Raw genomic sequence first — 22,930 nt, 5'->3', positions numbered from 1 at the left:
TAAACTAACTTGTGCAAGGTCACAGCGCTTTCAAGTCGCGCAGCCAGCATTCACTTCTAAACTGTCTGACTCCAAAGCCATGCTCCTAACTAACCAGTTAAGCTAACGATTTATTTATAAAGCATCCAACAACCAGTAGGTGCTTCATACTGGGAGTGGTTGAGAGGATTGTGTCAGGTGTTTTGCACAGAAGCAACTGCTGGCTTGGTGCTTGTAGCCAGTCACTCCAGCCTGTGGCTCCGGGACCTAACCATGGGCCAGCCTCTGGGAGCACACCCCCGCAGGTGTCAGCCAGACGCCCCCGTATCCCTTCCTCCCCTCGGAGGGCTGTGTAATACTTCCTGATGAATTTGGAGTCCCTAGTTGCCTCTCTCCCTGTCTGGCAGCTGCAGTGGGCAATGCACAGCTACCGAAGGACATTTTCTTTTGTTTCAGCTTTGATGCTGGGGATTTCGCATATCATTATGTTCGTGGCTAAGGACCTGCCATTATCTACCCTGGGATTCTTGTACAGTTTATGAATTTCCTAAAGGGTCTGGCTCTCTGTCTGCTTCTGCTGTCAGGATAAGCTGCCCCAAGCCATGCTTTGCTTCCTCCTAGGGCGGTGGGGACGCTGTATTCCTTTTCACTGTAATTTTTTAATACTCATCTTGATACATGGGTCTTTAAGATTCTAGCATCAACCAGAAACCTGCTTAAGTTTTTGCATATCTACGTACATGTGTGTATTTTGTGGGAGGGAGAGAATGCTAAGAACATGAAAAACAGCTTTTCACAAAAATCTTTTAATATTTTAGTACTTTAGTTCCCACATCCAAGGCTGCTTGTTTGCTGAAAAAGTCTGAATTTCCTGGCTTACCATCTTTCATTAAGGACCACCCATAATAATATCATTTCCCCAGCTAACTCTGTTTAGGGGGTAAACACTTAACTGCTTAATTCATTATTGCTGAGACTGAGACGGTAACAGATGCCTTTGGAATATAAGCCCCCACATCTAATAAGGCACAGGCTCACGTCGCTCTTGGAATATGGTAGGGAGAGACGGCTGAAATTTATTTTGTGAATAAAGCAATAAGCCACTAAGCAAAGCTAATATGTTTCAGCTTAGACAGAAAGACACGATCATTCCGTATTTATGTAGCAACCCATTCCTCAGTGGGACTGCAAGTTCTACCATTAAAATTGTCAGAATTCTTCAGAGACCCACTGCATTAAGTCATTTAAAAATATCGCAGACTTAAAACAATCTGAATTATTGGATTTTCTCACTGCTCCTCGGTAAGCATGTTTGCTGTGGCAATTTCCTGGTCGGTCAAAGGTGCAGCCTATGTCAGTCAGGAAAGTAGAAAAGTTCCATGCGGAATTTTTATTCAGAAGCCCAATAGTCCCTAACAGCTGAAAGAAAGTCGGCCATAAATTTCATTTATTTTTTTTTCTTTTAACTTTTTCTTTTGACATAATTTGATATTCCCAGAACTATTGCAAGGAAAGTACGAAGAATTTCTATGTAAGCTTCATCTAGAGTCCTTAAATGTTAACATTTTGCAACATTTGCTCTGTCATTCTCCCTATATAAAGATAAAATGTATATTATTTTTGTCTGAACTGTTTGAGAGTTAGTTGTAGACAGGATGCCTATTCCTCTGCCCCTCAATACTTGAGTGTGTTCTCTAAGAACAAGGATATTTTGTTATATAACCACAACACAATAATCAAAACCAGGAAATTAACATTGATACAGTACCATTATCAAATCTATTGACTTTATTCTAAGTGTGCTGTTGGCTCCAATTAATGCACTTTATAGTAAAAGAAAATCACTTTATAAGGAAAAGAAACTCATATTTTAATCACTTGTCTAGTCTCTTTTGCTTCCTTTAATCTGGGATAGTTCCTCAGTCTTTCTCTGTGTTTCATGTAACATTGACATTTTTAGAGAGCAGGCTGTTTATTTTATAGAATTTCCTTTCCATTTGGGTTTGTCTGGCGTTTCTTCACAATTAGATTCAGATTATGCACTTTTGGCAGGAATACCACAGAAGTGATGTTATGTCCTTCTCGGCGCATCGTATCAGGAGGTACACGATGTCAATTTGTTCCATGATTCAAAGTCAGACATAAATTTAATCTTTCATCAGAACCTTGGTTTGTTAAAAATTGCTTTGAAGGGTTTCACACTCACTCCAGATTTCCTATTACAGGTCTTTAAAAAACAGACTCAATGACAAGGAAGCTGCCAGCTTTACAGATGCTCAGGAGAAAATGTAGCCATTAAAAAAATTGCCATGCGATAGTTATGAAATTTCCCTAAATTCATTTTGCAGAATGAGAGCTGTAATTTAAACGTGAAGTTATCGAGAACTGAGATAAACCACACATCATGTACAATTTAATCTGGCAAGGAAACAGGCCACTCGGAATTGCTAACTAGGCCTAATTCATGACATGTTGGAGCACGCTGTACTTTTGGTCTTATGAGTTTTTCAGCTTTGTGCATTAATATATTTACCCACGCTTCATGGAAAATGTATGGGGATGGTAACAGAAATACTGTATCCTTGTTTAAATCACATTACATTTTTTAAAAAACAGCTCCAGTGATTGCTCAGAAAGATCACACCTTCTTCTGAAGTATTTATGAAACAATTATTTACATTACATTAAAAACTTTAATTGCCTTGAAGCACGTGCTCCAAGATCCGGTATTGGAAAATCATCAAAAATATCCATCACGATTCTCTCTCCTTTACAACTCTTCTAAACTTTATCTTTTTTATAACCCTCTGTATTGATCTATTGTCCCAGACCAAGAGTGATGTCAGAAGTCCAAGCTGGGTCATAAAAAGAGAATATAATTTCCATTTGCTGTCTATAAAAGCAAATCCTTTGACTAGAGAAAAAGAAGGAAAAATGCCCCCTTTTGCGGGGGTGAGGAGGTGAGGGAGGTGGGATTTGGCAGGGGAACCTGCCAGAGAGAGAGTGTGTGGGGGGGAAGAGGGATAAGTGGGTGGGTGTTGGAGGAGGTTGAGAGTCTGGGTTCCTTCTGGGGCGGTGGGGGTGCTGGGAGGGGACAGGGGACCTCTGGCTTGCATACAGGGGCAAAAAGAGAGGGAAACTGTAAAAGAAGAAATTGTGTCACCTCTATTGCCCAGCGTCTGAGAAACTGCAAAAGATAGGAACCTCCCTCCATCTGGGCTAAAAACCCTCTTCCAAAAGGCGATCGTAATAAGGTTCTCCATACTGCAAAGGACCTGAGGTCCTCGGCTAGGCTAAGGGCCCGGGAATAATAATGATAACAGTAGCAGAAACCTCAATAATTGTTAAGGACCCAGAGCCCCCCAGCAGGGTTAGGGCCCCCTCCATAACAATAAAATCATAACAGTAAAAGCCAATCCACTTGGGGAAAAAGCTCTCCAGAGGTTTGTCTAAGAACCTTCTCCATTAGTTATCATAAGAGTAAAAGGGCCTCCCTTTCTAAAGTTGTGAGGAGCCCTTATAAGTAGGCTAAATACTCCCCCAAATAATAACGATAACAGGAATCCCCATTGCAAAGGACCTGAGCGGTCCCCTCACCGCCCCGCAAAGAACCCTGAGCTCTGGCTAAGGCGCCGCCCCCCCAATAATAATATAATTGCACGGAAACTACAAGCGGCCGTGGTGACATTTCCCATGACTCAGTGGCGCCCCCGGGCGGCTCACACCCGCCCGCTGGTCCGCTCCCACAGGCCCGCCGGCTGGAGAGTCTACGCAGTCCAAGCTTCGGGTTGCTACCCTCAGATCCGTAGCTCAGCTGGCAGAGGAGCGGCGGCAGCCCGAGGCACGTGTTGTGTGTGCTCCGATTGCAAAAGAAAAAAATGCATTGCAAACTATTAACTTTTTTTTTTTTTGAGTATGCAATGCAGGGGGTGGGGGACAGACAGGTGCGGGGAGGAGGGTAGGCGCCCCGCGCGCTGGCCTCCCGCAGCGCCCCCCCCAAACTTCCCTCTGCATTGATCAGCACGTTACGTCAGTATTGATAAGTTTGCAAAAAGCCAAAGTCAAGTGCAATCGCGCGGCACACCGACCCCGGACTTGGGGGGGAGATGCAGCGAGCGCTCCGCGGGCCCGGGAGCCGGCTGCAAGCAGGGCAGCTGCGGCGCCGGCGCCTCTCGGAGAGGCTGCCTCCCCCCCACCCCTCCCCTCCCACCCCATCCCCGTCCGCCTCCCCCGGGCGGGCGCCGAGCTCCCCGCCCGGCGCGCTCCGCCCGCGCCCTCCGGGGGTCGGGGGGGCGCACGGCTCCCGGGCCCGGCGGCGGTGGCGGCGGCGCGGCGGCGCCGAGGGGCAGCGGGTGGCAGGAGGCCGGGGGGCGCCCGAGGGGCCCCGGGCGGTGGCACGCAGAGCCCGGGCGGCCGGCGGCGGCCCGGGGGCTGGGGGGAGTCCAGCCCGGATATTGAGTGCAGCCATTGAGAAAAGCCAAACTCTTGTGTGTGTGCGTCTCGAATAGCCCCCAAGATGGCCGCCAATGTGGGATCGATGTTTCAATATTGGAAGCGATTTGATCTACGGCGACTCCAGGTTAGTCCGGGTAGCGCCGGCCGCGCGGCCGTGGGGAGCACTCGGGCGCGCCCTGGGCGCATTGGGGAGGTCCCCGGGAGGGCCGGCGGGCGCCCTGGGGCGGCGGGCGGCGGCGGCTGGGGCTCGCCTGGGCTCGACTGCCTGCTGCCCATCGATAGGTATTAGGAATTGATCTCGCCGCTGCTCTTTGTTCGGTTCAATCATCGATTAGCTGCCGCGACCATGGAGAAGCGCTAGTGAGCCCTCGGCCCGGAGAGCGAGCCGGCTGGCTAGCGGCCGAGCGAGGCGTGGGGAAGGCAGAGGCTGCGGTCCTGGGCAGGGGGCTGCCGGTGGGACCCCCAGCAGCCCCCCTCGCGACGCACTTTGCGTTCCTCCCAACTTCGCGGCGCTGGAGGAGGCCGCGGAGCGCGCCGCGTGCCTGTCCGCGCCCGGCTGGGGCTGGGGCGAGGGAGGGAGGGGGGAGGAGGAGAGAGGAGGAGGCAGCCAGGGTTGGGGAGGAGGCGGCTCCGCGCCCCGCCGCCCGCCGGCACCTCCGCCGCGGCCACCAGCCTAGCTGCGCAGCCCGGACGCGCCGCCTCCGGGGGGCTGCTGCTGTCCCAGCCGCCGTAGCCACCGTCGCCGGACTGGCTGCCTGCGCCGGCAGATCTCTCCTCGGGCCGGGTTCTCGGGGTTCGTCTTTGATTCTTGTCTTTCCCCCTTTCTAAGTCTAAATGGGGACGGGCGGTGGAGATGGGCCCGGGGCGCGCGCAAGTTTGCGCTCCTGCCTTGGGGGCCGTGAAGAGCAGGGAGCGCTGCGGAGCAGGTGACTCCTGGCTCTCGGGCCCTAGGGAACTTTTAAATGGGAGAGTCCGTCGCTGTCTTCTGCCTCCTGTTTTTCCTCCCCGCCACTCCCCGCTTTTCTCCTCTCTCCACTCTCCCTTTCTCTTTTTCCTTTTTCCTTCTCTCTCTAGGGCGACTCCCTTCCAAAGCCCAGCACTTAATCCCCATTCCACCTTTCTCTAGGAGTCTCCCCCAGATTTGGGGGTGTTCTCTGTTGACCCCATAGGAAGTGGGGATGGAATCTCAGAGAACTGCTCGCTGGAAGCACAGCTCTAGCCTCTGTTCCTTCCCGGGTGCCCCAGAAGGCTCCTGACAAGCCTCCTAAACCCTGGAGTCTTGCAAAGTCTGGACAGGCACAGTGGGAACAAGGCAGGGAAGTGGCGCTGGTAACCGGGCTGTTAGAGCATCCTGCCCTGGCCTTGACATTCTTGGAAGAAGCCAGAGCATCAGCCTGGAGATAAAAGGGGACCCACTTTAAAAAATCCGCATGCAAATCTCGTTAAGTTTCTTCTGATAAGTGCTTCCAGTACTCCCCTCCTCCTGGCCACTTCCCAGCCCCCCTCCTTCCTAACCCCCCCACTCCCCCCTCCCCCAAAGCCATTGAGCTGGAGAGAAAATCGGGGCACTCAGGCATGCAGTTAATAACTGAGTGCCTTGCAATTCCAGGTCCTCACTCGACTTGGGGCTACAGTTTGGTGGTCAGCTGAGCTGGACAGGGCTGTGAGCTGTACTTGCTGGTTTAAATGATGCTAAAGTGGCCTTTCTGAAAGAGTGGTGTGTGTGTGTGTGTGTGTGAGAGAGAGAGAGAGAGAGAGAGAGAGAGAGAGAGAGAGAGAGAGAGAGAGAGTTGGGCAGCCACATTGAGCTTGGCACGAAGGCCAATGGTAATCGTATTCCCTGCTAATGTTTGTAAATGAGACCCGGGCATGGCTGGGGGACAGCGTCTTTATTTATGATTGATGTTCTGTAACATAAGGAATGACAGGAACGTGGCAGACGAGAGGAGAGGAACCAGAAGGGCTGGTGAAAGCCCTTTGCAAGGTCCTATTGTTATTCTGGGCTGGAGAAAATTTCTGCGGCGAGATTTACAGCGCTGGTATTTGCTCCCGGTTGGCCGGAATGTCAGTTAACACAATTTTCATTAGATAACTCGTTTTCAATCCGGGGAGCTTGGCCTGAAGCAGGGAGGGTGGGGTGGGCTGGGGCTGGGTGCTGAGGGGTGGGAGCGGCTCCCAGGGCCTGATTTCTGAGCTGGGGGGGAGGGGTGTTGAACCTCACTCTCTTCCTTCTCCAGCTCAGGGGTCTTTTGTAGGGCTGTTGAGGCCACCCAAATCTTGATTCCAGTTGGACTCCCATTGATCTGGGAACCTTTGTTAGGGTTTTAGAAGATTCTGAGGTGGAAAAGCAAATTTGAACCGGAAAGGATGAAGGTGGCTGGGTTGAGTCTTGCTCAGGTGATGGGGGGACCTGGGGCCAAGACTCCTTCCCCCACAGGGTATATACATGGGGGGGGGCTGTGTGTTCATTAAGACAATGGCTGGTGTGTCTGACAAAAGGAGAAGGCTCCAGGGAAAGGGGGTAAGCTCATTTACATGGCTATTAAGTGGGGAGGGGGCCCTGTGGGAGTTTGAATGGCTGTACACTTCTAGACAGCAGAGAAAGAAACGTGGCAGCCGTGGCCGCGTGCAAACATTTAGGCCCTCACATCTGCCATGGTCCCCACCCTCAGCCTGTAACGTTCAGTTGTTCCCCTGCCCAACAGGCCTGCTGCAGCTTCTCCTCATGTTCTCACTGATGGCATTTCTCTGGGAAACGGATTATGCGCCTAAGCGCTTTCGCCCAGGATCATCTCTTGTGCATAATGCTAATGACGACTATGCCACTCTTTTATTTCCATTTGTTTCCCTTCCCACTTTCCTCTTATAGGAGAGATAACCAGCAAAGAATACTTCTGCCGGCTCATTCTGAGATCTGGGTAGGAGAAAACGGGCTCCCACCCCACGCCCGGCACAGGCCGAAAGCTTTGGGCCCACTTGTCACGCGGCCCATCTGCCTGTGAGTGTGAGGAGGTGTGTGGCTTCAGTTCTTGATTGTTCAGGTTGAGTGGTTTCACGCAGCCTGGTTGCTGAGTGTTAAAGTGGCCAAGGCAGCGAAGGCAGCCCGTGTCCCCGGGCCAGACCATGCTGCTGACGCCACCGGATCCTGGCAAGAAAGGTGACCTTGTACCAGCCCAGCGTACAGCTCTCCGGAAGTATATATTTTTCAAATATGGAAGCAGTCCAGTTATTATTCCTTCCAGGGCCGTCTCCGAACACACAGGGCTGTTTTCCTAGGGTGGAAATCAGTCAACAGTCTCAATGGCTTGTGGGCTGATGGTAAAGATACTCTGACATGTGGTATCCTATTCCAGGACCCCTGAAATGGCTCCCCCCTTTACTTTTTTTTACTCTGCTGCTAGCAGTCCAGGAAACGAGAAGAAATAAAATTCCATCCCAAAGATAATGCTGAACATATTTCATTTGGTTATAAGATTGCTTTATGGTGAACATTACTAATGCAGTATTTTTTTATGGCTTTTCTGAGTATAATCATCGTAACTGGATTCATACCTTTATGATTTTCTTTTTCTGCTTTACTTTGCCACCTTTTTTATGATGCTCCGAGTCCAGTCTTTTTCCTTTCCCTCGAAGAGGGTTAATCAAGCTAACAAGGGTTGAGGGCGCCCAGTCGAAATGAGGGCGCCCAGTCCAAATGCATGTATGTGCTTCTTGGGAGGAAAGAGGTTGGCTGGCCGGACCACATAGTGTCAGTTTTGGAGGAAGAGACAAATTCTGCTTGAGGTGTGACCATGTAGGGAGGGAGATTGACAGTGTGAGCTGGAGAGGCTGGACTTTTGTAAGAAGTTTGGAGAAACTTCTGGGAAGGCTCGGTTTCTTGGCGCACGGGAGATAGGGCTTGATGGAATGTTTTTCCCTGCTCAAAGTTTAGAAAAGAGCGTGGATGTGATTAAAATATTATAACCTTATGATATTCTGAAGTGCATAAATTTTACATATCAGCCACAGAGAGTTTAGACATCCATTAGAGCCTCTGACAGCTTGACTTATCTAAATGTGCTATCATTTAACAATGTGTCAAAATTCCTCTTTCTATAGATGACAGCAGTAAATAAGCTATCAGCCCTGTTGGCGGAATCCTAACTTTGAAAACTTCGCCATAATAGAAGCACTGCTGGGCTGGGGAGCATGAGCAGACCGGGTTTGGCATAGCCCAGGCCCACGAGACGGGTTGGCATTAGGCGGGGGCTCTGGGAGGGTCAGAGGGGGAGGACAAAGAGATGTGGGGGACACCGCATGAGGGAGCATTTCTAGCAGCAGCTAAGCATTGGCCAGTCCTTTAGACTCTTACATGTCCAACCGGTAGGTGACCCCATTCCATCTGCCTCTCCATCAGAACCCATGCCCTGTGGGCCTTTTCTGCAGAAGGAGATAGAAACAGGTGTTGAGAATTTATTTAAAGAACCTAGCAGTCTTTTCTGGGCATCCCACAACTCTGGTTTCTCAACTTAGCTGATATTGCTTCCCAAAGATGGGCTCTCTCTTTGAGTGCTAAAAGAAAAGTGAGCAGTGTCTCCTCCCTGACCGCCTTTGCTGTTGGTCTTGAAGTTTCTTTTATTAATACCTGAATTCACTGTTGAAAATCGAGGAACCATGGACGAGACAAAAGAAGCAGATGAGCGTCTTGGTGGGCTATTTCAGATGCTATTTTGACCAGAGGGAACAGCTTTTCTGATGGTGGTGGTGATTTTTCTTTCTTTTCTTCCTTTTCTTTCTTCCTTTCTTTCTCCTCGTCTTCTTTTAAACTCTCTGTTACAAAAGGATTCTATCTTCGAACTTGACATTCTGTTGTGGTAACCTTTCTTCCAGCAGATGGGATTTCAAATGTGAGCACCTTGGCTGGTGCTAAATTTGGTAGACGTGGCTGTCCAGAAAGTGGTTTTCTCTGCTGCTTTCTGAAAGGGCTGAATTTCCGGCAGCTTCCTGGTTATCTAATTCAGAGGCCGAGCCTGGCAGAGGTTGGGACGGTAACTGGGGTGGTGGCCTGCCTTTGTCCCTAGCTTTGGAATTCAGGGTCCAATTTCTGTTTGGTTTTTCTCTCCAGGGGGGTGCTCTTTATTTATGACAGTGGCTCATATCACAGGTGTCAGGGAAGGTGGAGGTAGTTGGGAGAGGGCCAGGGCCCCAAGACTTCTAGTCTGGGTGTCTCTAGCACTCCTGGGGGAATCACCCAACATCCTAAGTCTCCAGTTTCTTAATTCATCACACAGGCCAGCTGTACCCATCTCGTCTGCCAAACCAGGTTGTTGTAAAGGTGCTGACATAGTTTGTGTGCTAGGTACATGTATGGCCTTCTAATGACCTTGGGGCCCGTGGTGATGGTGGTGGTGGGGTGCTGTTGACCTTTAAGCAAATTTTTGAGACAAGAAATTATGTCTAGGATGGAGTTATTTGGTTTCTAAGCCTTGATAAGCCGTTGCCCAAAATGGTTTTAGTGTTTTATAAGATATAGACAGTATATTCCTGTCATGCTGAGATTAAAATCTGAAGTCCTTTCCCCTGATTGCAAGGGTCCACGTGACCTGCCCCCGTCATCTCTCTGGCTTCATCTCCAGCCTCTCCTCTACTCCCTCTGGTCTGGTCACAGTGGCCTTTTTGTCTCGCAAACAGCGAGCACATTCCTACCCCAGGGCCTTTGCACTTGCAGTTCCCTCTCTCTTTGGGACTCTTTTCCTCCAGAACTTCCCATCCTGGCTCCTTCGTTTCATTCAATCTCAGCATAAATATCAAGACTACTCAGCTTAAAGAAGGCTAAAGAAGCGTCCACAACCCCTTTGCCCCTGTAATATGCAAATATGCTTCGTTATCACTAAGGACAGTGTTTTCCACAGGGTGTTGACCTCATAACCTCAGCGTGTGGCATCTTTCTAGACACTCTAGGAAACCGTCTCCATCTACCAGCACGGGTGGCAAACTGTTTCTATGAAGAGTCATAATAGGTTGGTGCAAAAGTAATTGCGGTTTTTGCAGTTATTTTTAACCTTTTAAACAGCAATTACTTTTGCGCCAACTTAATACTTTAGGGTTTGGGGGCTATCTGGTCTCTGTTGGAAGTAGCCCATTCTGCCACTATAGCATGAAAATAGCCGTGGACAGTAAGAATGAGCAGGTATGGCTGTATTCCAGTAAAACTTGATTTTGAAAATAGACAGAAGGCCAGATTCGGCCTGAGGGCCATGTTTTGTTGACCCTGGTCTACTGGTCTATGTGATGGCTGTCATATAGGCTGTGGCATGGCTGGTTTTTCACTTTTCAGTTACAAGTGTTAAGGTGGATCAAACTTAATTCCAGAAACTTGTTCTTTACTCTTCCCTTAAGAGGGAAGTACCAGGAGCCCGCTTCCAATCCTGGCTGTCACCTATTAGCTGTGTGACTTTGGATGGGTCACTTAACCTCTCTGAGCCTCGCTTTTTTTCTTGTCTTTAAATGGACTAATAATAGTCTCCACCTTTTAGGTTCTTGAAGATTAAAGCACTCTGAACATAAAAGTGCGTACTTAGCACAGTGCCAGGCACACAGTTACTGTTCTGTAAGTTCCTTACTTCTTATTGTTGTGGTTGGTATTTTTAGAGAGAGAGAACACCAAGTAAACAGCAACCCCTCCTCTCTTACTCCATTGAGGGCTTCCTATTGTAATACATTACTAATAGTATATGTAACGCCTTATATTTTGGGAACTCTGATCACATAGGTTACAGACTGGAAGCTATGTCTGGCCCACAGATGTGTCAGTCTGGATTAGTTGAGGGTCCACAGTGGGCCAGGCCAGCTATAGGGGGTCACGAGCCAGGTCACGAGGAGGGTAGCTGTCAAGACCACTGGCTGCCTTCCTCCAAGTGCCGAGGGTCAGAAGAGGCTGCATTGCCAGAGAAAAAGGCCTTTGGCCAGCTCCATGAAGACGTGAGTTAGACGTCAAAAGCCCGTTGTCTCTGCCTCTCCTCAGTGGCTCAGTCACCCCCAGAGGGGGCCTGTGACTGCCCCCTTTTTTTCCCAGTCTCTTCACTGCCCCTTTCTACTGCCAGCCTCTGCCATCCTTCAGTTCAGCCAAATGAAACAGCAATTCCAGGATGCGCATTTGTCATTAAAAAGAAAGAAAGAAGGAAAGAAAAAAATCAATCCTTTGGCCTCTTTGGCCCGAGCTGGTCGTCTGCCCGAGACGCCCGGAGCCGAGCAGTGCTTAAGACTCTCCGAACCGCCGTCGCTCAAACTGGACGGGGTAAATGGCTCCCCGGGAACCATTACGGTCGATTGACTTGTGCAGCCGGCTGTTTGGAGCGTGGGTGCTGCAGACTGGGAGACCACAGGGGTCATGAGGGCAGCCGGTTGGGGGCAGCTTTCCCTGACCAGAGCAGTCATTCAGAGGCCACTCTGCTGGGGATACCTATTTGGGGTGCCTGTCCATTATGTGTGCTGGTGAGTACAGGTATCTGATGGGGTGTGGTGTGGGCCACAGAATCAAGCCCTGCACCCTCCTACTCACAAGGAAATTTAGTGTAGACTCTGGAGCAAGGTGGCCTGGGTTCAAGTCCCAGCTCTGCTACTTACCAGCTGTGTGACTTTGGGCAAGTCACTTAACCTCTCTGAGCCTTGGTTTTCTCATATGTAAAACGAGGATAATAGTAGTATCACCTCCTTAAGGATTGTTGTGAGGATGAAGTGAGTTAATGCATGTGAAAGGCTGAGGTCTGCGCCCAGGACATAGAAATGCTGTATAATGTAAATAATAATAATTGCTATTGCCCTTCACTCTGGAAATGTATATTCACCATTCACAGTATAATATTTATAACATAATTTTGAATTATTTAAAAAAGAATATTTATAACTAATGATTATATAAATAATAATGAATAACACATAGCATAAGTATTATAACTAATAATTATATTTGAGAGCTATGGAGAATGAGGAAGCAAAGTGCCAGTCCTCACGGAGCTCACAGACGATGAGGGAAGTGGATGCCCACAGACAATGGGAGAGACAGGTGTGTAGTCATAAGCTGGAATTAGATTCTGTGATTCTGCCTGGAAGAAGTGACCCTTCAGCTGAGATTTGAAGAACAAGGTCAGGAAAAAGCATCCCAGCGGAGGGAACAGCATGTGCTAAGGCCCTGAGGTGGGTGAAAGAACAATACATGCAAGGAACTGAGGGAAGGCAGATTCTAAGCGGGCTGTTGGACCCGCCCCATCTTCCCTCTTACCATCTGTCAACTTGGAGTAAGGATGGAGCATAAAATAAGGTTGTTTAGCATGTGTGTGGTTTGGAGTGAATTCTCTCTCAGTGGACACTTTGTAAACCGTCAAACACAGTAAAAGCCTTTGGTATCACTTTTATTTTTCAACAGGATATTCAGCCCTACTCTTGATCTGTTGCCTTCTGCCCATTTCCTGTTTCTATCTCACGATCATGCACAGGACAGCAGGGTTCAAATCCCAGTTCTGCTCCTTCCTGGCTGCATGTCCTTGGGCAAGTAATTTCCCCTTTCTGAGACTTGGTTTTCTCATCTGTAAGGTGGCCATTAGAACGTGCCTTGCAGATCTCTGACTACAGGGAGTATGATTGGCCAGTGGTCCCAGATGCTGCTCTCGGAGATCCAGTCCCAGCAAGTGACTGAGTGTAGGTCTAAAGCAGACCTGTTGTTCCTGGGATACACGGGACTTCCCTGCTGGCTCTGGACTCCTCAGCAACCTAGGACGCTTCCACCAACCTACCTACCTCCCTTCCTTTCTTCCTTCCCTCTCTGCTCACTGTGGCTCCCTCCCGCAGGCGTACGTATTAACTCCAATGTCTTTTTGCCTTTTAATCCCACTTTTGTGTCTGCTTCTCAGAGGACCACACTCCTGTAGGAAAGATGAATTGAGACTTGGACGTCTCCCGAAGGCACCCGGTGCATAGGAAGCGCTCAGTGTAGGTTCCTGCTGTCTTATCGGGAGGCTGAGGAGCTGTCATTCTCAGCATTGCCTCTTCCTGGTTGCCTGTTCTTACTTGGCCCATAAGCCGGAGTGATGAGGTCCCTCCTTCCCTTTATCATTCTCCCCATGATTTCTTGCTTTTATCTCCTGTCACTCTCCCCTTCTTTGTTCAAGCCAGTCTGGCCTCTTCACTGTTCCTTGAACACGCTAAGCATGCTTGAACCTCAGGGCCTTTGCACTTGCTGTTTCTCTACCTGGGAAACTCTTTCCCAGATATCTCCATAGTTTTCTTATTCAGTCCTTTGCTTAAATATCATCTCTTCAGAGAGGTCCTCCTTAACCTCTCTTTCCAAAATAGTCTGCCCGTATCTCCTTACCCTGCTTTACCTGATGGGATAATGCATATTTACTTGTTCATTTGTTTACTATCTACCTCTCTCTTTGGGGAAGGCAAGGACTTAGTAAGTTCTCGAAAAAAGCATTTGAATGATGGAGTAGATGAATGCTGCAGGAAGGGTGAGGTGGGGGCAGCTGCCTTTACTCCACCTTGTGGGAGTGGCCCTGGGGGACTGAGCTCCGCCCACACCCCAGCCGCTCCAATCATCACTGGCTCTTGAAAGCCCCTTAGTCCACACCTGGGAATTGGGTTCCAGCTTCAGGCCCATGGCAGATGAGGGTTTATCTTTAGCTCTGTCAGTCTCGCTTTAGAAATTGGTGACCCCAATTCCAGCCTGGGAGGTGGCTCCCATCCTAATTAATAAATCCATTAATTAATTGCCGGCAGGCTGTGGGCCATTAGCGATGGTTTAGTGGCCTCAGTTACAGAGACTCAAAGCAGGTCCCTGCAGCCTGTGGGACTGCTGTTGTGGGGAACACAAGACAGCCAGTTAAGGGTTTTGGACTCAGATGACATTTTTCTCCTGATGCCTGGTTCATGGGCCCCCTGGGTCAGCCGAGCAAGGCTATAAAGGGATGAAAGTCTCTGGACAGTGACCCCAGAGTTGAGAGGCTTTCCTTCTCAGCGTCCCCTGGGAACACTAGTTTGTAGTAGGGCGGAACAGCAGAATTGCAGTCTCCCCTTTCTTCGTGGTAGAAGGACCCTGTCCAGGCCTCAGTTTTTCTGTCTCAAATGGGGTTTCCCAGGTTATTGGAACAGGTCACTCATTCATTCATTAAATGTCCATTATTCAGCACCTGCTATGTGCCAGGTGCAGCAGTGAGCAAAACAGACAAGTCCCTGCCCTTATAAAGCCTCTATTTTATAATCGTTTGGAGATCAAAGGACTGCTCTTCAAGGGTATGAGAAGTAAAGAGTGACAGCCCAATGCAGACACAGCCTACGGCTGAGCACATGGTACTCCTTCTCTTAAATGGCGACTGTTATTATCAACAGTAATAACATCTTTATATGTCAATAATAACTTTATTATTATTATTATTAACACGTGAAGGTATTTCCTGTTGAATTTTAGTTGCCCTGGGAGCAGCACCTGAAATGATTTTGAGCATGGACTTGGGGCAGTTAGACCTTACTTTGGACTGTGGTCGTGCTGCTGCCTAACTGGGAGGCCTTGGGCAACTCACTAGACTTTTCAGTCTCAGTTTGCTCATCTGTAAAATGGGTATTAAATGTAGCCTTTACCTCAGGGAGATTGTAAGGGTTTGCTGAGGTGAAGCATGGAAAGCCCTTAGCACAGGGCCTAGAACCAGTCGTTCCCAGTAAACAGGAGCGGCCGTTACTACTTTTATTATCATTGTCATCATCAGCATTGTTGTTTGTCATCCACCTCCTGGGCTTCACCTGTCGTCTCAGAAATGCTCAAATCTGGGTGGAGCTTGGAGATTTGTTAGTAGCACTGGCTGCTCAAGTACCAGATAAGAGAAGCTCCGCTGAACTCCAGCCAGGTGCGGGGACCTCTGTTGCACCCCACAAACACAGGAATCTAAACATGGGTCTTCCTTAGCAGGTGCCAGAGTCCCACCCAGAGCCAGGGGCCAGCGGCCAGGTGGACCAGCTCTTTGCTGAGAATCACGGAACAGGAGGCCAGACCTCTCCGGATGCCACTTGGCTGGCCTTAGCAAGGCCAGTCCTGGCCTTTGCAGGCTTTGGAGGGTAGGAGGGAAGCTCTTGGCATAGTGAGGCCTGGCAGCTCTTTAACAAATAGCTATAGAACCTTTATTGCACGCCAGAGAGTTTTCAGAGCCCTTAACAAATACTGTCTTGTTGAATTTTCACAACCCACAGGCAGGGAACACCACTACTATCCCATTTTACTGCTGAGCAGAGTGAGGCACAGAAAGTTAAGTCTAAGGCCACACTGCCGCCAAGCAGCAGAGCCCGGACTAAAACCCAGGACCCAGGTCTCTTGGCCACCCACGTCCCTGCTCTTGACCCACTAGTGGCCAAAGGTGCCTCTCCCTCCAGTTCCTACCTCACAAGGGTTCTTCAGTAAGTAGTCACTCTGCATGTGTTTTTTCCCCTTTAATATGTTTTTTAAACCTCTTAAAACACCTTGCCACTGTCAACTCATGGAAATGAGTCCAGGCCCACAAGCCTGAGAGGCATGGAGAGCATGTTAATTAATAACACAGAAAGGTTCCCATCTCCTGGTCTGGGAAACGAGCGCCACCCAGCCATCCATCCATCCCAGCCCACCCGCTGGAGTCTGGAGCCACGTGGCGCTCCCTGTCGTCGGGCCTTCGTTCCACAAGATGGAATTCTCGGTCTGGGCTGATAATAAGCAGGTATTGATTGCTGCCTTGGTCATTATCAAGATTTATTTAGTCAATATGGCCTCCCCGGTCAATAAATCGTGTCGTTGATAAAGAAGGAAGGGGATAGACTTGTAGGGTTTATTAAAAAAGTTTTTCAGATTTTTTTTAAACAGCTGAGTCCAGCCCCCCTTTCCCTGGCCTTATCAACCCCACTCTACGTTTCACATTTGACTCCGTAAGCTCTTTCCTTTCACGGAGGAACTTTCCCTTATTGTTCTGGTTTCTAGAAGCAAAGACTTGGGGCCAAAGCTGGGTGTGGAATGGACCCTGGGATTTGGGTGTCTCCTCACTTTTCTGTCCTCCCCCTCAGTGTGGGGCTGGAAGGCTACTCCCAGGCTTGTCCAACCCAGTCTGGCGAGAGTCTTTGCTCTGAACCTGACATGGATTCAGCAGATATTTATTGAGCATGTGCTATGGGCTGAGCACAGTGCCAGCTGCTGGGTCTGAGGAGCAAGCGAAACAAACAAAAGAGTCACTACAGAAATAGAAAGAATGGAGGAAAGAAATGACCAGATGCTAACATGGAGATGAAGCAGGTACTGTTTATTCAGGCTGGTTACAGAGGGCCACACTGACTAGGTGACATTTAGGGTGACCCTGAACAGCAAGGAGCCAGTCAGGCAATGTTCAGGCAGAAGAGACTTCATAGCCACAGAAACAGCCCATGCAAAGGCCCTAAGGTGGAAATCAGCTTGGCACGTCCAGGAAGTGAAGTAATAATGCCAGTGTGGCTAGGACACGGTGGGCAAGGAGGGGACGGGAGGCAGGGAAGGGGGTGAGGTGGGAGCAGGCGGTAGGGCCAGTCACACAGGCTCGTGTAAACCACAGTGGGGAGTAGCAGTGGAAGGTCTAGGTGATTGCCCATGTGCCATCCATCAGCACACTTTCGTCTGTTCGTTCATCAGTCTGCTCGCTCATCCGTCTGCGTCTGTGCAGTCAACTCTTCATCCAACTGTCTACACTCCCATTCCTACTGATTTCATCCATCCATCCACGCACCCACCCACCCACCTATCCATTCATCCACTTAGCCACCCAGCAACCTTCTCATCTGCCCATCCACATATCCACGTACCCAGCGGCAATCCCTCCCTCCATGCATGTCTCCATCCAACCCCAGCAGTCACTGAAGGCTGTGTACGACTGTGGGGGCCGAGTGAGAGACCACCACTGGCCGCACAGTGGTGAGGTTGGCGGAAGGCTGCTGGACAGAGCCATGCACGGGGGGCATGAGTCCCTCCCCCGGCCTGTGGATTCAGTGGTATTCTCTAGCCTAGGCAGTGGTGGGGAAGGGGTCTCAGTGATATTCTCTAACCTAGGCAGTGGGGGGGAAGGGGTCTCAGTGATATTCTCTAGCCTAGGCAGTGGGGGGGGAGGGGAGGTCTCAGTGATATTCTTTAGTGGGAGGGGGGTCTCAGTGATATTCTCTAGCCTAGGCAGTGGGAGGAGGGTCTCAGTGATATTCTTTAGTGGGAGGGGGGTCTCAGAGTGTAGCCTGCCAATAAGACTGCACAGGAATTATGGTCACCAAGCACCTTGACAGGCCAGGGAAGGACCAAGCTGTGTCCTGTAGCAGATTGAAGCCCAGCAGGGTCTTTGTGAGAGCCGTTTGGGTCGGGGGAGCTGGCGTGTGACCGAGGGGATGGACAGGGCTGGTCTCCAGTCCTGGGACTGGGCCAGGGCTCCTTGGTGCTCGGAGCCTGTCCAAGGTGGTCTCACCTCCGATTCTACAGAGGAGGAAGCTGAGGTACAGGGTGCAGGAAATAGGTGAGCCCTGCGTTGCATTCCCCTCCTTAGAAAGCTGGACAGAGGAACCCTGTACTCCACACCCTCCTCCCCTGCACAGCGATATTTCTAGAACGTCTGGCTCACATTCGGTCTCCATTTCTACATCTCCTGCCCACACTTTAGCCAACTCCACCCCCACCCCCAAAGGAGCTTCCCCTATTGGCCTCCCCTGGGCTCCCCTGATGCTATATTCTTGTCATTTTCCTCCTACTTCTGGCCACCATTTCTCTCCTGTTTTCCAGGCTCCTCTGCTGGTCTCTCAATATGCCGGCCCCTCTAAAGTTCATGTCTTCTTTCTACCCTACCCTGTGTGACCTCCTCTGTGTCTACAGCACCACTGCCTCCCAGCTCTCCAGTCTCCACCTCAGGGCTCCAGACCTATCAAAGCAGCAGCCTTCGTGACATTTCTTGAATGTTTGTCTCAAAGATGTGTCCTATTCACAATGTCCAAAACCTAACTCTCCTCACACCTGGTCTTCATCTCAGGGATGGCGCCACCCAGGTGTACAGGACGGTAACCTGGGAGCTGCCCTGCCCACCTCCCTCTCCCGCGTGCCGATGGGGATTTTACCTCCTAGAGTCCTCACAGCCCCTCCCCCACCTCCATCTCTACCATTGGCTCTTGGGCCCATGCCCCTAGCACTTTTCCCAGGAATTTGGTCTCCCAATGTGCTTCCCTGTACTGACTGTGCCACCCCCCACCTCTCTTTTTGACACGTGGCAGCTAGTGAGATTATTAAAAACCTGTTAAGAACCATTTCTTATGGCTCCCCATTGCCTTTGGGGCACAGGCCCCAGGGTGACCTTCCAGGCTCGGAGTGGGCTGGCCCCTGCCCTCCGCTCTTGGTTTATATGCAGTGTTGCAAGTCTTCTACTGTTGACCTTCTGTCTAGTTCTACCCACTACTGAAAGTAGGATACTGAAGTCTCCAACTATTATTGTCGAATTAGCTATTTCTTCCTTAATTTCTGTTAGTTTTGATTCATGTGTTTTGGTGCTCTGTTATTAGGTGCATATGTGTTTTTAATTGTTATAGCTTCCTGATGGATTGACCCTTTTATTATTATAAAATGTCCCTCTTTATTTCTAGTAACATTTTTTTTCTTTTAAAGTCTGTTATGTCTGCTATCTATATAGCCACTTCCACTTTCTTATGGTTACTGTTTGTATGATATATCTTTTTCCTTCCTTTTACTTTCAATTTGTTTGTGTCTTTGAATTTAAAGCATCTCCTATAGACAGGGTATAATTGGATTTTGTTTTTTTCAATCCAGTCTGGAAGTCTCTGCCTCTTGATTAGATATTTTAACCCGTTCACATTTAATGTTATTATTGATATAGTTGGATTTACATTTGCCATTTTGCTTTCTGTATATGTCATGTTATTTTTATTTATTTTTATTTTTTTGCTCCCCTATTTCTCCTTTAATGCTTTGTATTGGGTGAATATTTTCTAATATATAGCCCTTTAATTTCATTGATTTTTTTTAAACTACATTTTTGAGGTTTTCTTTTTTTTTTTTTTAGTAGTTACTCAGGGTTTACCATATATGCATACATCTTAACTTAGCAGAATCAGCTTCAGATTTATACTAGCTTAAATCTAGTATGTCCTCTGTTCTTGACCTTGATCTTGAGCCACCTTCCCTCATGCCCTTCATGTTCCAGACACACGTCTTCATTTTCCTCTGCACCATACCCCTCTGTGTATGACCTGTTCCCCTTGCTGGGAACACTGTTCCCACGTGTTCCCCTGTCAACTCTTCCTGAACCCTGGGAGTTTTTCAGTGTCATTTCCTTGGGGCAATTTCCCTGCTTCTCCCTAAGGTGTTGAACCCCGTTTGTGTTGCACTCACCATGGCAGGTATCAGACATAATTCTGTAAATTACTGATTAATGCATGCCTCCTTCTGTGAACTCTGAGGGCCTAGCAGCAGAGAGCTGGGTACATAGTAGGCCCACAGAAAGCCTCAGTCAAATGAACAGATGGGTAGATGTGAATGTCGTGTGGCTGTATTTATGTGTTTATAACTGCATCTTACTTAGTGTGTGCGTAGCTTTGGGTATGTTTGTGGGTCTTTGCACATTTTTGTGTGTGTTTGTCCTTGTGTTTGAATCTGAGTGTATTTCTGTGTGTATGATTGTCTGAGTGTGTCTTTGTGTCCTGAGTGTCTTCGAATGTGTGCCTGTGTGTCTGCATCCTCATGTGAATGTGCGTGAGTGTGTCATGCCTGTGTCAGTGTGTGTGCATGCGTGCCCCTTAGTGTATGTGTGGACGTTTGTGTGCCGATGTTCCCAGACAGCTCCTTCTAACGTCTCCTTGCCATATAGTTACTTTTGACTAGTTTGGCGTAGCATTTAATGATTTCCCCAAAGCTACACACAGCCCCCCACGTATTGATCTCACTGCAGTGGAGGTGACATGGGGTAATGCGGGGACTGCTGGCAGGCACTGCCTCCTAAGAATTGGCCGCTGCAGCTGCCTCTCTCTCCCAGCCCCAACTTGATCTTTTAGAGGGAAAACCCCAAGTTGTTAGCTTGGTGCAGGGACAGAATGGGGCTCCTGGCTCCCCTCTCACCTCTGTGTGATGTAGCCGGGGACTGCCCCTGTGGGTGTCTCAGTTTCCTCATCTGTGAAATGGGGTACCAACTATAGTTAACTCATGGGGTCATAGTGCGGAAGGAATGAGGTAATCTGTGTGAAGGGCCCAGCACAGAGCCTGGCACACACCAGGTGCTCCATAAATGTTACTGTGTCACCTGCCCTCATGCTTGCTCCCTGTTACCTCTTGCCTCGGCAGTGGGAGAGATGATTTCAGGCCATGGCATGGAAGCAAATTACTAAGGAACTCTCTTCCTTCATGGGGGCTCTCTACAAATGGCTTCTCTGGGGCCATCCAAGGGATGCACACCTGCTCCAGTGAGAGCAACATGGTAACCCACAGGTGCCCAGAGAAGTTCAGAGGCTTCCCATAGACACATAGCATTTTCCCAGTAGAGTTGGGATTTTGCCCCAGGAGTTTGTAGCTTGTAAAAGTCTAGCAGCTGCTTCCATAGTCTCCATCCTCAGGCCTGTGTCTTATTCCCCAAACCACTACATTCTCCCTATCCCCAAAATGCCATACTCCTCACACTTTCCAGCCTTTGCATTTGCTGTTCCCTCTGTCTGGAACACTGTTCCCCGTGTTCTTTACTGGCCCCAGCCATCCTTCCCTCACTGTGCCATCCTCACAGGTTGGGTACCATCCTCTAACTCCCTCTTGCATGCCCCTGACCTGGGCTGCTTTCCAGGCCACCGGGTGATTCCCTGGTTCTTTGTTGATCTCCCCCATCAGATGGTGAGCTCATTACTCTACATCACAGCTATAGTAACTAGTGTGGTGAATGCTGAAGGCCTGGTGGCCTGATCAGAGGTCGCATTTAAAAATCTCAGATTCCTGGCTTCTGTTCAGCAGAAGAGCTGGCATCCCTGGGCCTGCATTTCGTGCAAGGCAGCAGTCAGCTGAGCTGGGTAATGGGGGTGGGTTTCCCATTTTGTACAGTCCCCCCCTGAGACCAGTTATCTCATTGATGCTCCCTGTGCGGCCCCCGTAGCCATGTGACTTAGCAACCTCGCTCTAGGGACCAGCTGTGCCGACTTTGACTGGTGTGGAGGTGATGGTGCCTTCTCTGGCCTCAGTGTAGCCATCTCAGAAAATGGGCATAATTGACATGACCCTTCAAGGATGAGAGGAGCTCTCAAGTTTTGTTTTGTTTTTGAATTTTTATTTTATTTGTTTTTCAGGTAACAAAACACTTATCAAGGGTGGCTATGTTCCAGACACAACTCTAAGTGCTTCCTAGATACCATCATTTAAATGATTTAATTACCATAACAACTCTATGATGCAGGCACTATTGACTTCCCCACTTTGCAGAGGAGGAAGCTGAAGCACAGAGAGGTTAAGTGACTTGCCCAAGGTCACTCAGCAGAGCCAGGCAGTCTGATTCCAGAGCGTTTGTAGGACTCCTGCCTTTTGTTATTTCTGTGAATACCCAAAGCATAGACTGTGTATCGTTGGGAGGGGGTTACTGTATGTGCAAGTTTGCCTTATTAAGGTCTTATGCAATAGTGTTTGGCCCTCAGTGGTCAGTGCTGGCTGGCAGGAGGTGGTGCCTGGGCCAGGATTCCTTTAGTGGGCACTGACGAGCAGCTGGGACGTCAGAGTCCCAGGGGCCAAGGTTGGAGCTGGTGACCAGACAGAGACTCTGGGAGGAGCCAGGCCTATTTCCTGCCCTTCATATCCTGGTGTAGCTGAACCCTGGGCCCTTGGGCCAGCAGTCTAGAAGCTTCTCTGAGCCAGCGCCATTCCTTGGAGGGCATCCTCTTCAGCCTCTGCAAGCAAGGGGGTTGGTCCCATGGCCCGTGGCCTACTTTGTGAAATTCATCTCTGGAAAAAAAAATTACTCTCTGAGCAGAGCAGAGCGTCTTGCCATCTCGGGGTAGGTGAGGCCGTCTGAGACCTTCTGCCTCCCCGGAGTGGGGAGGAGAAAAACCCCAGCCCAGCTCCTGCTCCCACGTGGCTACCAAGGTTGGGGCACTCCAGGGAAGGCAGCTCCCCAGCCCATGCCCCCGGCCCCCTGGCCCCTTGGCCCCCAGAGCTGGCCCAGCTGCCTCAGCTGCCCCATCAGCGCCTGCTCAGGTGCACCTTGCACGGGATGCCCCTCCAGTGGGTTGGGGCTGGCCTGGTCGCCAGCAGGTGAGTGGGCTTGGGTCAGAGCGTAATTTGTTTCTCGGAGATGCATCGATGAGCTGCCCTAATTAAGCACCTTGCTAATGAGAATCAAACCACTTCACTGGTAGTTGGGGGGATCTGAGCCTGGCTCTGCCAAGAACCAGCCGTGGGTCCTGGGCAGACCACTCAGCTGCGTGGGGGCCCCAGTTTTGTCTTCTATGCTGTGGGGCTTCCTGTGTTCGCTCC

At 49.6% G+C, this 22,930-nt stretch overlaps 1 protein-coding gene across 7 annotated transcripts in view; it reads left to right on the top strand.

Annotated features, from left to right (window-relative positions):
* The first annotated feature begins 4,221 nt into the window (after window positions 1-4,221).
* Window positions 4,222-22,930, top strand: part of CUX2 (cut like homeobox 2) — a 231,475-nt gene continuing 212,766 nt past the window's right edge. For 5 of the 7 annotated variants that reach the window (XM_074321133.2, XM_074321129.2, XM_074321131.2 and 2 more), the window contains exon 1: window positions 4,222-4,558. In XM_074321133.2, the coding sequence (XP_074177234.2) occupies window positions 4,496-4,558 (63 nt within the window). In that variant the 5' untranslated portion in view covers window positions 4,222-4,495. Of the gene's footprint in view, window positions 4,559-4,871; window positions 5,228-22,930 lie in introns of those variants that run through there. The other 2 variants (XM_074321135.2, XM_074321134.2) reach the window with 1 other exon arrangement.

This window comes from Rhinolophus sinicus, chromosome 9 (genome assembly GCF_057876585.1).
Source record: "Rhinolophus sinicus isolate RSI-liver-muscle chromosome 9, RSI-T2T, whole genome shotgun sequence".
Classification (NCBI taxonomy): domain Eukaryota; kingdom Metazoa; phylum Chordata; class Mammalia; order Chiroptera; family Rhinolophidae; genus Rhinolophus; species Rhinolophus sinicus.
Note: the sequence above shows the minus strand (reverse complement) of the source record. Positions and strands in the feature narration are given on the sequence as shown.